A 13,758-nucleotide genomic window follows, 5' to 3' on the forward strand; every position below is an offset into this window, starting at 1 on the left:
CGGGCTGATGGTGGGAGTGTTGAGAACCCCCTGGCAATAGCTGCCACAATTGAGTAAAATTTTATCAAGTTGGAACCCCATCATGTCGCTACTTTAGGTTTTACCTAACATAGTTTGTATTGAAGTTCTTCACTTAGCTGATAACAGCTAATTTTTAGGATTTGTTTGTATTGATAACACGTTTTGTCTAAATAGAACCTAGACAAATGGAGGCAGATGTTCTACAATGCTTTGCTTTGCATTTACTGACCTAAAACGTGAGATAACGCGAAATTGCCTAATAGGGGTGATTAGCTAATTTGTAATCTGGAAAAAAAAACCTCTAACCTTTCACAGGCGAAATGCAAATAATCTGAAAGTCATCAAATTGTAATCAATTTCCTATAAAAGTCTAATATTTTATTGTTTTTGCTAAGAGTTTGTAATTGCACTTCGAAAAAGTCGAAAGGGAATCGACTTAGGCGTAGCAAAAAACACAGAATGTGGAAAATATATTTTCACCTACTTTTGGTGGCATTTTTCTTGGGAAGGACCACCTGCCTAAGAAAAGAGGATGATGATCCGAGTACCCTTAATCAAAACTACTATCAGCATTTAATGGACAATTTGGATAAAAGCTATAGCCCCTGCTCCCAATTCTATCCGTATGTGTGTAACAAATGGCCTGATAATCACAAGGAGGATAAGTATAATTATGACTCGGTTGGTGGGATGTTATTCCATGAAATTAATATGGAAATTAAGGAGTATCTGGAAACCTCCACCGTATCAAATATGTCTGATCAGGTGAAATTAATTAAGGATTTCTATGTGTCCTGTGTGGAAGGTAAGGATTATAAGCCTTTGGAGTTTATGCATCGGTTGGAAAAAGAGGAAAATATGAAATGGGCCCTGCTCACACCTCTAGAGGATAAGGATGTTGTTTTCGATTGGCCCTCCACAAAGGCCGTTTTTCGTAAATACGGGTTAAATGATCTACTGGTGGAACAATGGACCACATCCAGGGAACGTTTCGAGTACATAAAAGAATCGGATATGGAACAATTTAAAGAAACCATCCCACTGCCTCAGGGGGCAATGGATTTTTTGGATCTATGGAAGGACCTGGATGAGTTTGAGGATAAATTCGGTACAATGTCAGTGGATGAAGAGGAGAAGAAGGAATATAAATTTAAGGATATACCCTATCCCTGGTTGAAGAAATATCTGTCGGCCATGGTGGAGCCTCCAGGTTTGAAGGCCAACACAAAATTTACGTTCGATAATATTGAAAGTCTGAAAAGTTTGGATAAACTGTTAAAGCAGTATGACAATGTATTTCTTTGCCGCTATTTGGAGGTACGTTTTCTACTCTATTTGGAAAAGGCCGGTATACTTGGCAAGCCAAATGAATGCCTGAGCATGGCCACTACTCTGCTCAACTTGCCCGCTGAATGGATCTACCAAGAATTACATCCAGAGTTGATGCCAGAAATTCCAAACTCCAACACATGTTTCAAAATATTATCGCAAATGTCAACTCAACCCTGCAAAAGGCCAAGGCCTTGGACATTATACCCCAAGAATTTTTTCAAATTCTCCAAACCATGCAGCTCCAAGTGGGCTATTTGAATTCCGAAAATGCCACAAAATACCTGGAAATAATCTATGGAAATCTCACATTGAATCCCCAAGATTATTATGGCAATTATTTGAAGCTATTGAATTTTCATTTTGAGCTCGAAGTGTACCTTGCCCATGGCAGTAAGGATATATTCTATAATAGTCCCACGTATAAAGTGGAAGCATGGGATTTTGGAACCCAATATAATGCCAAATTGAATCATCTAATCATACCCCTGGCTGTGTTGCGACCACCGCTATATCATCTGGCCTATGAGGATATATTTAAGCACAGTGCCTTGGGTAGTTTTATCGCCTCGAAAATATTTGATCCTCTACACCTTATGCATGGCGTGAAATCTTCCGACGTATACAATTTGGCCGATATCACAAGTCTTCAATCGCCATTTCAGATTTATTTTTCATCATTGAATAGCAAATCGAATCGAATCGAAAAATATCAATCGCTTTTCAATATAACATCCCAGCTGGAATTGAAACAATTGTTCTACATCAATGCCGTTCACTATCTCTGTGCATCGGATTACGAAGATACGGATCGTGTCAATTTGATTGTTGGCAAATTGAACGATTTCAATGAGGCATTTGATTGTAAATTGAATAAATTTTTAAAGGAAATTGCCTAATCGAAATAAAATCGGTTGTTGGTTTTAATTGTTTAAAGTTTGAATGGGTGGGTGGGGTGGTGGAGAAGTGGTATTTGTATTTTCTTTAACTGGACCCATATTTACTGGAAAAACTGCATGCAATTAACAGTTTTTAGCCAGCATCAATAAAAACCTTGGTCAGGCGGAAAAATGTGGAATAAAGTTATGGGGAATTGTATTTATTTGCGAGGATGTGAATGAATGAAATGAGTAACTCATATATTGGGCGCCACCTGTATAGAGCACTCTAAGTATAACGTTGATGGATCTACCTTATCGATGATAATTTATTTATGGAGGGTATATTAAGTCTGTCATTTCGTTTGCAACACCTCGAAATATACATTTTAGACTCCACAAAGTATATGTATTCTTGATCAGCATAAATTTCTGTCCGTCCGTCTATCCGTCTGTGAAAATCACTCTAGCTTTCGAACGAAATGAATTAGATTGATAAAATTTTACTCAAATGTATATTATGTCTGCAGGACTTTTGGTATTGAAAATGGGCCATTTAGGTGCACATCTTCGTATAGCCCCCATATAACAGTACCTCCCGATATGCGGTATTTTGACGATTTTAGCGACATTATTTAGCGGAATTGTTTCAAATTTGGTATTTGAAGTTCAAACTGGATACTACAGCCTAAGACAGAAAATTGTCTGTGCTGGTCCACGTCTCCGTATAGCCCCAATATAACGTTACTCCCCGATATTCGGTATTTGGATGATTTTAGCGACATTATTTAACGGAATCGTTCCAAATTTCGCATGTGAAGTTCGTAATAGATACTTCATCTCATGCCAGCAAATTGTCTGTGCAGGACCACGTGTTCGTATAGCCCCCATATAACAGTACCCCCGGTATTTTGATGATTTTAGCTACATTATAAACAGATTTTTTTTCAAGTTTCGTATTTAAATATTGTAATAACTTATGACAAAAGTTGCCTATGCAGGTCCACGTCATCGTATAGGCATTCGGTATTTTTAAGATTGTAATAGAATTTTTAACGGATTTTATTATTATTTTTTTTTTTTTTTTGGAAACTGCCAAATTTTTTGCCAAATGATGGAGTGTATTAAAAGTTCGGCCCGGCCGAACTCACAGCTTTTTTACTTGTTATAATATAATCCTTCTCGAAATGGTATCATGCACTCTATAGCAATGTTATTTGGTATAAATAGATTAAATTGTCTTCGACAAATTTAGTGAAAATCGATTGAGAATTGGATATACCTCCCATATAGTAGGTCCCTCTGAAACCAAACTATAACTGCTCCAAAGCCAAATGTTGATAGGTGGCATGATCTACTTCAAATACATTTTTTTGTTACGGGACCTCTACTAAATATGCACAGTGGTGTAGGGTATCATATCGTCGGCCCCGCCCAACTTTTGAATTTTCCTTACTGTTTTTATACCCTACACCAAAAGGTGGTCAGGGTATTATGTCTTTGTGCATTTGTTTGTAACAGGCAAAAGGAAACGAGATAGACCCATAGTTCCTTTTGATGATCTGCATAGCATCACATTCTGAGTCGATTTATGCATGTCCGTCCGTCCGTCCGCCCGTCTGTCCATGTATTTTTGTAAACAAAGTACAGGTCGCATTTATTGCCCGATCCAAATGAAATTTTGCACAAATCATTTGTTTGGCCCAAGGACGAACCCTATTGAAATTGGAGATTATCGGTCAAAATTTAGATATAGCTCCCATATATATCTTCGTCCGATTTGCATATTATTGTGCACCAAACGTGTAATATCAGCCCGAATAGTATGGAATTTTGCACATACAACCAAATTAGGCCTGAAAATAAGTATGCCAAATTTTATCGAAATCGGTTCAGATATAGCTATAGCTCCCATATATATTGTTCATCCGATTTGTTAGTTTTGTCCACCGCCGCCGTAATATGCACTCTGTAACAACAATATTTGGGGAAACATATCAAATACAGCTCGGAAATACATTTGCTAAATTTTATCGAGATCGGTTCAGATTTGGATATAGCTGCCATATATAACTTCGTCCGATTTACCTTTTATTGTGCACCAAATGTCTAATGTTTGCCCAAATGGGATGAAATTTGACACTTACGACCGAATTGAGTCTAGAAGCTTGTATGTCAAATTTGGTGAAGATCGGTTCAGATATAGCTATAGCTTCCATATATATTGTTCATCCGATTTGTTATTTTTGTCCTCCGCAGCCGTAACATGCACTTTGTAACAACAATATTTGGGGAAATATATCAAATGCAGCTCAGAAATATCTTTGCCAAATTTCATCGAAATCGGTTCCGACTTGGATATAGCTCCCATATATATCTTTATCCGATTTCAAATTAATTCTGCACCAAACAGGCAATACAAGTCCGAATTTAAAAGATACAAATGCTTCGGCATATTTAGTCCTTTGAAATTTAAATCATAGCGTGTATGATTGAATTCTCCCATAAAAACTTTTAATTGTCATGCGGGGCTCTACTGAATCAGCAAAGTGGTGTAGGGTATCATAAAGTCGGCCCAGCCCGACTTTAGGACTTTCTTTGCTGTTTTTTTTTTTTGGAAAATTTGCAAATCCATTCCAAATTGTGGAGGGTATTGAAAGTTTGCCTTGGCCGAAAATATTGCTTCTTTCTTTTTTGTTGTTTCACGGTATCGGAAATAATGCAAATGCTTCGAATTTGCAGTACCCAAAAAAACGTGAGATAACAGAACATGTTTTTTCTTAGATTTTTCGGCAAACGTTTTGCAAATTTAGAAAAAAAAATAACAAATAATAATCAACAAATTTAATATAAACTTTAACCCTCCACAGGCAGATATGCCGGGCGAATAATAAAAATACAAATAAAAAACGTTTTGGAACACCAGCAGCAGTATTGAAAAATTTCATATAAATATTGAATAGTTGGCTAATCAAAAATTAGTCTATATTTGAATTTCGAAGAGAAGTGTGGTCCAGTGCAGCAAAAAATCAGAGAATTCTACAAAAAAAAAATGAAAATTCTCCTTGCCCATCTATTTTTGGTGGTGCTGTCCTTTGGCCTGGCCAGCTGCTCCACAAAGGATGAAGATGCCACTGCTGTTAATCAAAACCACTATCACCATTTAATGGATAATTTACATCAAAACTATAGCCCTTGTTCGGAATTCTATGAATACGTCTGCTCCAAATGGCCTGAGAATCATAAGGAGAATAAGGATGATTATAACTCCGTGGGTAAAATGATGTACCATGAAGCGAATGTGGAAATAATAGAATATTTGGAAAACAGCGATGTTTCAGGCATGCCAGATCATGTCAAATTGGTAAAGGACTTCTACATGTCCTGTGCCCAGGGCAAGGATTATAATCCTTTGGAATTTATGCACTGGCTGGAGAGGGAGGAAAATATGAAATGGGCCCTGCTCACACCACTCGAGGATAAGGATGTTGTCTTCGATTGGCCCTCTACCATGGCCATATTTCGTAAATATGGTTTCAATGATTTCCTGGTGGAACTATGGAGCAAAGCCAAGGAGAGTTTTGAATATATCACCGAATCACAAATGGAAAGTTTCAAGGAGCGTATAGCTCTACCTTCCGGTGCCATGGATTTTATGGATCTATGGAAGACCATTGAAGAGTTTGAACAGAAATTTGGTGAAATTCAAGTGGCTGAGCCGGAAGAAAAGAAATATAAATTCAAGGACTTGCCATATACATGGTTAAGGAAATATTTGTCCCTCCTGGTGAAGCCCCAACATGTGGACGAGGATAAGCTCTTAGCTATTAATAATGTGGTCTGCATGGAAGATCTGGATAGGCTAGTAAAGGAATACGATGACGCCTTCCTTTGCCGTTATTTGGAGTTACATTTCCTCATGTATTTGCAACAGGCCCAAGATCTGGGCAAGGCCAATATATGTATGGCCATGACGGCGAATATTTTGGACATGCAGGTTGAATGGATCTATGAACAGCTGCATCCCGAATTGAAGAAGGAAATTCCCAAAATCCAACAAATGTTTAACAATATTATCAAAAATGTCAATGCCAGTCTGCAGGGTGCCAAGGGCGATGTTGTGCCCCAGGAATTCTTCGGCAAACTGGAAACCATGAAACTCTATGTGGGTAATTTCCCTCTGCCAAATATGACGGAATTTTTAAACACACTCTATAAAGACGCCAAATTAGATGCCAACGATTTTTATGGCAATTATATGCAGCTACTAAAACTAACCGCTGCCATGCAAATGAACAATGCCAAGGGTCACCTGGAGAAATTCTATCAAACTCCAACTTATCGCATTTTTACCTGGACCTTTAGAATGCAATATTTTGATAATATAAATCTGCTGATCCTGCCATTGGGCCTATTGCGTCCGCCACTATATCATCTGGCCTATGAGGACATTTTCAAAGCCAGCGGTTTGGGTAGCATTATGGCGGAAGGAATTTTCAAACCTCTCTATGACCTAGATGATCCCGCCAATCCCGCCGATATCGACAATTTAGTCGATTTCATTAGTTTATATTCGCCATTTGAAATCTACTTCTCATCGCTGCAGCCGGATGAGATCAAGAGATATGAGGGCATGTTCAACACGACATCGCTGCAGCAGTTGAAGCAATTGTTCTACATCAATGGCATTCATTATCAGTGCGAAGAGGATTACGCCGATGAAGATCGGGTCAGTTTTAATATTATCAATTTGCCGGCGTTCAATGATGCATTCGATTGTAAATTGAATAAATTTTTGAAAAAGATGACGTAATACCGATGAGAAAATAAAATTGAAATGATGAAAAAGTAAAAAAAAATGGAAAAATTTGAAAAAAACATTCTGAAGTTTAAAGAAACCACTAAGGAAAAGTCAAAAGTCGGGCGGGGCTGACTATATGATACCCTATACCACTATGCATATTAAGTAGAACTCCCGTAACAAATGAATTTATTTGAAGTAGATCATACCACCCACCAACATCTGGCTTTAGAGCAGTTATAGTTTAGTTTCAGAGGGAAAGGATACAGGGGAGGCATATCCAATTCGGAATCGATTTTCATTAAATTTGTCGGGGACATTTTTATTTGAGAAAAATAATAATTAAAAAAGAAATAAATAAATAAAAAAGCTGTAAGTTCGACCTGATTGAACTTTGAATACCCTCCATCGTTTGGATCGAATTTGTCTATTCTCAAAACCAAGAAAATTCGTTAAAAATTCTGTTAAAATCTTAAAAATGCCGAATGTAGCTGTTACATTAGGGTCTATACGACTACACGGACCTGCATCGGTAATTTTTGTCATAAGCCATCACATCATATTCAAATGCGAAACTTAAAAAAATCGGTGAATAATGTCGCCAAAATCATCAAAATACCTAATATCGGGAGGTACCGTTATATGGCGGCTATACGAAGACGTGGACCTGAACAGACAATTTTCTGTCTCAGGTTGTAGTATCCATTTCGAACTTCAAATACCAAATTTGAAACAATTCCGGTGAATAATGTCGCTAAAATCAAAAAAGTACCGAATATCGGAAGGTACCATTATATGGAGGCTATACGAAGATGTAGACCTGCACAGACAATTTTCTGTCTTAGTTTGTAGTATTCAATTCGAACTTCAAATACCAAATTTCAAACAATTCCGCTAAATAATGTCGCTAAAATCATCAAAATACCGAATATCGGGAGGTACGATTATATGGGGGATATACGAAGACGTGGACCTGCTCAGACAATTTTCTGTCATAGGGTGAAGTATCCATTACAAACATAAAATACAATTTTTGAAAAAAATCCGGTGAAAAATGTCGCTAAAATCATTAAAATATCGAATGTCGGGAGCTAGCGTTATATGGGGGTTATACGAAGACGTGGACCTGCACAGACAATTTTCTGTCTTAGGCTGTAATATCCATTACGAACTTCAAATACCCAATTCGAAACAATTCCGGTGAATAAGGTCTCTAAAATCATCAAAATACCGAAGATCGGGAGGTACCAATATATGGGGGCTATACCAAAACGTGGACCTACATGGCCCATTTTCAATGACAAAAGTCCTGCAGACATAATATACATTTAATTAAAATTTTACCAACCTACTTCATTTCGTTAGGAAGCTAGAGTTATTTCCACAGACGTATAGACGGACGGCCATAGACGGAAAAAGTCTCCTCCTCAGGGGCCTGAGGACATTTTTTCTATGCGGAAAAGGTCTCCTCAGGGACCTGAGGAAATTTTTTCTATGCGGAAGAAGTCTCCTCAGGGACCTGAGGAAATTTTTTCTATGCGGAAGAAGTCTCCTCAGGGACCTGAGGAAATTTTTTCTATGCGGAAAAAGTCTCCTCAGGGACCTGATGAAATTTTTTCTATGCGGAAAAAGTCGCCTCAGGGACCTGATGAAATTTTTTCTATGCGGAAAAAGTCGCCTCAGGGACCTGAGGAAATTTTTTCTATGCGGAAAAAGTCTCCTCAGGGACCTGAGGAAATTTTTTCTATGCGGAAAAAGTCTCCTCTGGGACCTGAGGACATTTTTTCTATGCGGAAAAAGTCTCCTCAGGGACCTGAGGACATTTTTTCTATGCGGAAAAAGTCTCCTCAGGGACCTGAGGACATTTTTTCTATGCGGAAAAAGTCTCCTCAGGGACCTGAGGACATTTTTTCTATGCGGAAAAAGTCTCCTCAGGGACCTGAGGACATTTTTTCTATGCGGAAAAAGTCTCCTCAGGGACCTGAGGACATTTTTTCTATGCGGAAAAAGTCTCCTCAGGGACCTGAGGAAATTTTTTCTATGCGGCCGATGATCACTCTTCACTTAATCGACCGTGGCATCAGAATAATGTTCGGTTTTCTGGTATTTTTTTTTTTTTCAATATTTTTATCTGCATCAGATAAAGTATTAAAATGGAATACTTCGGTCCGCTATATCTGCTATCTCACGCATATTTCCACTTAAAGTACAGCAAGTAGTCGATATAGTCCAAATCTGTCACTTTGTTATATTAATATCATAAATTTACCTGAAGGAGTGTACCGATATATTCATATCATAACACCAGATTTTGTAACACCAGACCTCGGCTTAACAATAATATTGGGATGTGTGAAATTTTGAAGACAATTGGACTTTTAGATCACATTGTATGTGGGTTGTAAATATTCAAAATGTTGACCCTGAGTGGGGGGAGGTCATTAATGGAGTTGTTCGATATTGTCCATTTTCGCATCTGACCTAGAACTGACACAGGTATTAGGATTTGCAAGGTTGGAGCAAAATCGGATTATCGCTTGACTTTCTGTGCAGAAAATATATTTTTTGAGCATTTTGACCTTTTGTGGGGTGGGGGGAGGTACAAGAAGGAGTGGACCGATATCTTCCATCTTAACACCAGGTGTGTGAACTTTGAAGACAATCGGACACGTAGATCATATGTTATAAAAATTTATAATTATTCAAAATGTTGACCCTAAAGGGGGGAGGTACCTTATGGACTGAACCCATATTGTCCATTTTAGCGCCTGACCTAGCATTGATACAAATATTAGGATTTGCAAAATTGGAACAAAATTGGATTATCTTTCCTCTCTCTCTCTCTCTCTGTGCAGTAAAATATTTTGTTTGAAAATTTTGACATTATGTGAGGGAGATACCAGAAAGAGTTGACCGATACTGTCCATCTCCGAACTGGATCTAAGTTTGACTATAATATTACGATGTACAAAGTTTGGATCAAATCGGATACTCCATTCGAGAGTTATCGTGCGCACCAGCCAGGACGGACGGACATTGCTAGATCGATTCCAAATGTCTTAAAACGGATTTGGTCCAAAGAGTAGACTCCAGGTCTCTTTGGACCAATCCGTTTTAACCGTTATTTCGAAAAGGCACGTTTTGACCATATCAAATACGCCTGAGGGTATAAAAATGTCATTGTATCGAACATTAACGTACATATGCATCCAAGAAATAATGACCCTGACAAACGTCAGATAACCGAATTTGGCCCATAAAAAAATAAAATTTTAAAAGCAAAACTTTATTCATGAACTTTAACCTCACATAAGCGATATGCCTAGGAATAAATCTGCACATATATAGTCTGCTGATACCACTGCAAGACTCGTCGGGATTTCAAATAAATAATGGGTATTTCATAATTTCCAACATTAGTTTTTATTTAATTTTCGCAAAGGCATCTTCCAGTAAATCGCGTCGGGGCACACAAAAAAAAATGAAATTATTTTTCCACCTAGCTGTGGTGGCGTTTTTTCTGTGTGTAGTAGTGGCCAGAGCCAATGCAACCGAAGATCCCAAAATCCTTAATCAAAACTACTATCGCCATTTGATGGAAAATTTGGACAAAGGCAAGAGTCCCTGTTCGAAATTCTATCCCTACGTGTGCGCCAAATGGATTGAGAGCAATAAGGAGAATAAGGACACCTACGATTCCATACAACAGCTGATGAACTATGAGGCGAATATGGAAATCATTGAATATTTGGAAAAGACACCGGTGGCCGATATGCCAGACCATGTAAAAATAGTTAAGGATTTCTATGAGTCCTGCACCAAGAGCAAAGAATTGAAACTCAAAGAATTTATGCACCATATAGAAAAGGAGGACAACATGAAGTGGGCCCTGCTCACCCCCTTGGAGAATAAGGATGTGGTCTTCGATTGGCCCTCTACCATGGCCATATTCCGTAAATATGGTTTCAATGATTTCCTGGTGGAACAGTGGAACGGCCCGAAGTCTATTTTTAAATACATCAAAAAATCCAACATGAAACATTTGCGAAAGAACCTCAGACTGCCTGAGGGTACCATGGATTTCATGGATCTATGGTCACTCATTGACGATTTTGAAGATAAATACAATGAAGTGGAAGTCCAGAAACCGGAAGAAAGGCTGTATAAATTCAAAGATTTGCCTTATGCATGGTTTAAAAAATACCTGACAACTTTGATGGAGCCTCATCATTTGGATGACAACATGGAGATAAACATTTACAACATTGTGTGCTTGGAAGATCTGGATAAACTACTGAGGGACTATGATGCAGCATTCCTTTGCCGGTATTTGGAAGTACGTTTTCTACTCTATTTGGAAGAGGTCGATATCCCTGGCAATGCCAATGAATGTATGACCCAGGCCAAAATGATCTTTACCATGGCCACTGATTGGATCTACAAGGAATTGCATCCAGAAGTGCTGCAGGAAATTCCCAGATTGGATCAAATGTTTGAAAATCTTATCAGAAATGTCAACTCCACCCTGCAAATGGCTGCCAAGCCGACCATTGTACCCCTGGAATTCTTTGAGAAACTGGAAACAATGAAACTGCAAGTGGGCCAACTACCTTTGGAAAATTCGGAGGAAATTTTGAAATCAAATTATGAAAATATGAAATTGGATCTCCAAGATTATCCGGGTATTTATTTGAAGATGTTACAATTCTATTTTGAAACGCAAATGAAAGTCGCCGCCACGACGCCATCGGCCAGTGTCGAAAAGTTGTACAAAACTCCAACTTACAGTCTTCAGAGTTGGGATTTCAGACCCACATATGAGGCCGAAACCAATCGCCTAATCTTGCCATTTGCTGCGATGCGTCCACCATTCTACCATGTGGCCTATGATGACATTTTCAAAGTGAGTTCAATGGGCAGCATTCTAACCGCTAATATTTTTGGACCTCTCTACTATATGGAAGGATTGCCGAATTCAGATATCGACATATTGTCCGAGAGTATGGCTCTATATTCTACATATGAAATTTATTTCTCATCCCTACAACCGGAGGAGCTCTCAAGATATGAATCCATGTTTAACATGACCTCGTTGCAGGAGCTAAAACAACTGTTCTACATCAATGCCCTTCATTATAGCTGCGAGCTGGATGACGACGATGAGGATATTCTCAATTTGCACGTTATCAATATGTCCGGCTTTAATGAGGCATTCGAGTGCAATGTAAATAAATTTTTGAAACAACTTTCATGAGCGAAATAATAAAAAAAAAATTATCCATTGGATTGAATTGCAATCACAACTGTCTTAATATTTTCTTAAAGTTCATATTTTTATGAAACAAATTTGATGATATATTTCCATGGTCCACATTAAGTTTAGACATTTCTTTTATTCGGGGACTCATAATGAAATTTGGTCTAGAATATTTCTTCCTTTGACACTAGCCCAAAAAAATTAAATATTGAGGGAGATTTTGACTTAAAATGGAAACGTGCTAAAAAATGTAAAAAAAGTTAAACACATAAATCTCCACTTTTAATACCTAAATTTGTCATGTAATTTTCTTAAAAACCATTGTATCTAGATACACAGTTTGTTCTAAGACTTATAGTGAAATTTGGTGTAGAATATTTCTTCTTTTGAGACTTTCTGTCTAAAATGAAATTTTATGTTACTTTCATGCATCGACTCGAAAAAAAGGAAGAAGAAGTATAAATGAAAAAATAAGGAAATATTTTCGCGTTTTTTTTTTTGTCAATTTTGATGCAAATATTTTCTTGATATCTAATGGAAATAGAGATTTCTTTTCTTTGGTGACCAATAGTGAAATTTGATCTAGAATATTTCTTCCTTTGAGACTTTCTCCAAAAAAAGAAGTATTTTGGGAGATTTTGATTAAAAATGTAAACTTTTTTATTTAACGCAGAGAAAATGTAAACACATAAATTTCCTCTTTTGATAAATACATTTCAAATGTAATTTTCTAAAAAACGATTACACCTAGGAAAACCTTTTGTTATAAGACTAAGGTGAAATTTAGTGTAGATTATTTCCTCTTTTAAGACTTTTTGCCTAAAATGAATATTTAGGTTACCTAGAGGCATCAAAAAGGCCGAGTGGAAATTTATCAAAAAAATTGGAACTATTTTCGCGTTTTTTATGTTGGTGGCAACATTGATGTAAATATTATCCTGATAACTAATGGAGATAGAGATTTTATTTCTTTGGTGACTGATAGTGAGATTTGATCTTAAATATTTCTTCCTTTGACACTTCTCCAAAAAATGAAGTATTTTGGGAGATTTTGATTTAAAATGGAAACGTGATAAATTGCCACTTATAATATATTTATTTATTTATTTATTTATTTATTCAAACTCATTTGTGTAATACAGGGCCTCTAAGACCATAAAATCATATTACATAGCTAGCAAAACCTGAGTATTTAATACTTATAATTAAATACAAAAAAAATTAAAACTATAAAATAATTTCTCTTCATTGGCTCCCCAGCCATAATAATATAATAAGACAAGAAAAATATAGCGTCCAAGCAAACAATAACTCAAATAATTGTAATACAATGCAATCAATATAAAGATCATTTCACCAAAAGTCAGAAAATCAGAAGCATGGCTATTTAGAAAAGAAAACTACAGCTCAAAAGAAGCAAAATGAATAAAAAGTTTCTTCCTAAAAACATTATTAGAGTGGGAAAATATCCT

At 37.0% G+C, this 13,758-nt stretch overlaps 3 protein-coding genes across 3 annotated transcripts; all 3 read left to right on the top strand.

Moving 5' to 3' along the window:
• Positions 1-480: 480 nt before the first annotated feature.
• Positions 481-2,249, top strand: LOC101899856 (uncharacterized). Its single transcript, XM_011293285.1, has 2 exons — positions 481-1,428; positions 1,593-2,249. The coding sequence occupies exons 1-2, from the start codon at positions 481-483 to the stop codon at positions 2,247-2,249; spliced, it is 1,605 nt and encodes a 534-aa protein (XP_011291587.1).
• Positions 2,250-5,209: 2,960 nt separating this feature from the next.
• Positions 5,210-7,084, top strand: LOC105261680 (uncharacterized). The gene has a single exon (XM_011293286.3). The coding sequence runs from the start codon at positions 5,281-5,283 to the stop codon at positions 7,039-7,041; it is 1,761 nt and encodes a 586-aa protein (XP_011291588.1). The 5' UTR covers positions 5,210-5,280; the 3' UTR covers positions 7,042-7,084.
• A 3,426-nt stretch (positions 7,085-10,510) lies between these two features.
• Positions 10,511-12,283, top strand: LOC105261681 (uncharacterized). The gene has a single exon (XM_011293287.1). It carries the CDS (start codon positions 10,511-10,513, stop codon positions 12,281-12,283), a length of 1,773 nt encoding a protein of 590 aa, XP_011291589.1.
• Positions 12,284-13,758: the final 1,475 nt, after the last annotated feature.

The sequence above is a fragment of the Musca domestica genome, unplaced genomic scaffold (assembly GCF_030504385.1).
Source record: "Musca domestica strain aabys unplaced genomic scaffold, Musca_domestica.polishedcontigs.V.1.1 2, whole genome shotgun sequence".
NCBI classification, from domain to species: domain Eukaryota; kingdom Metazoa; phylum Arthropoda; class Insecta; order Diptera; family Muscidae; genus Musca; species Musca domestica.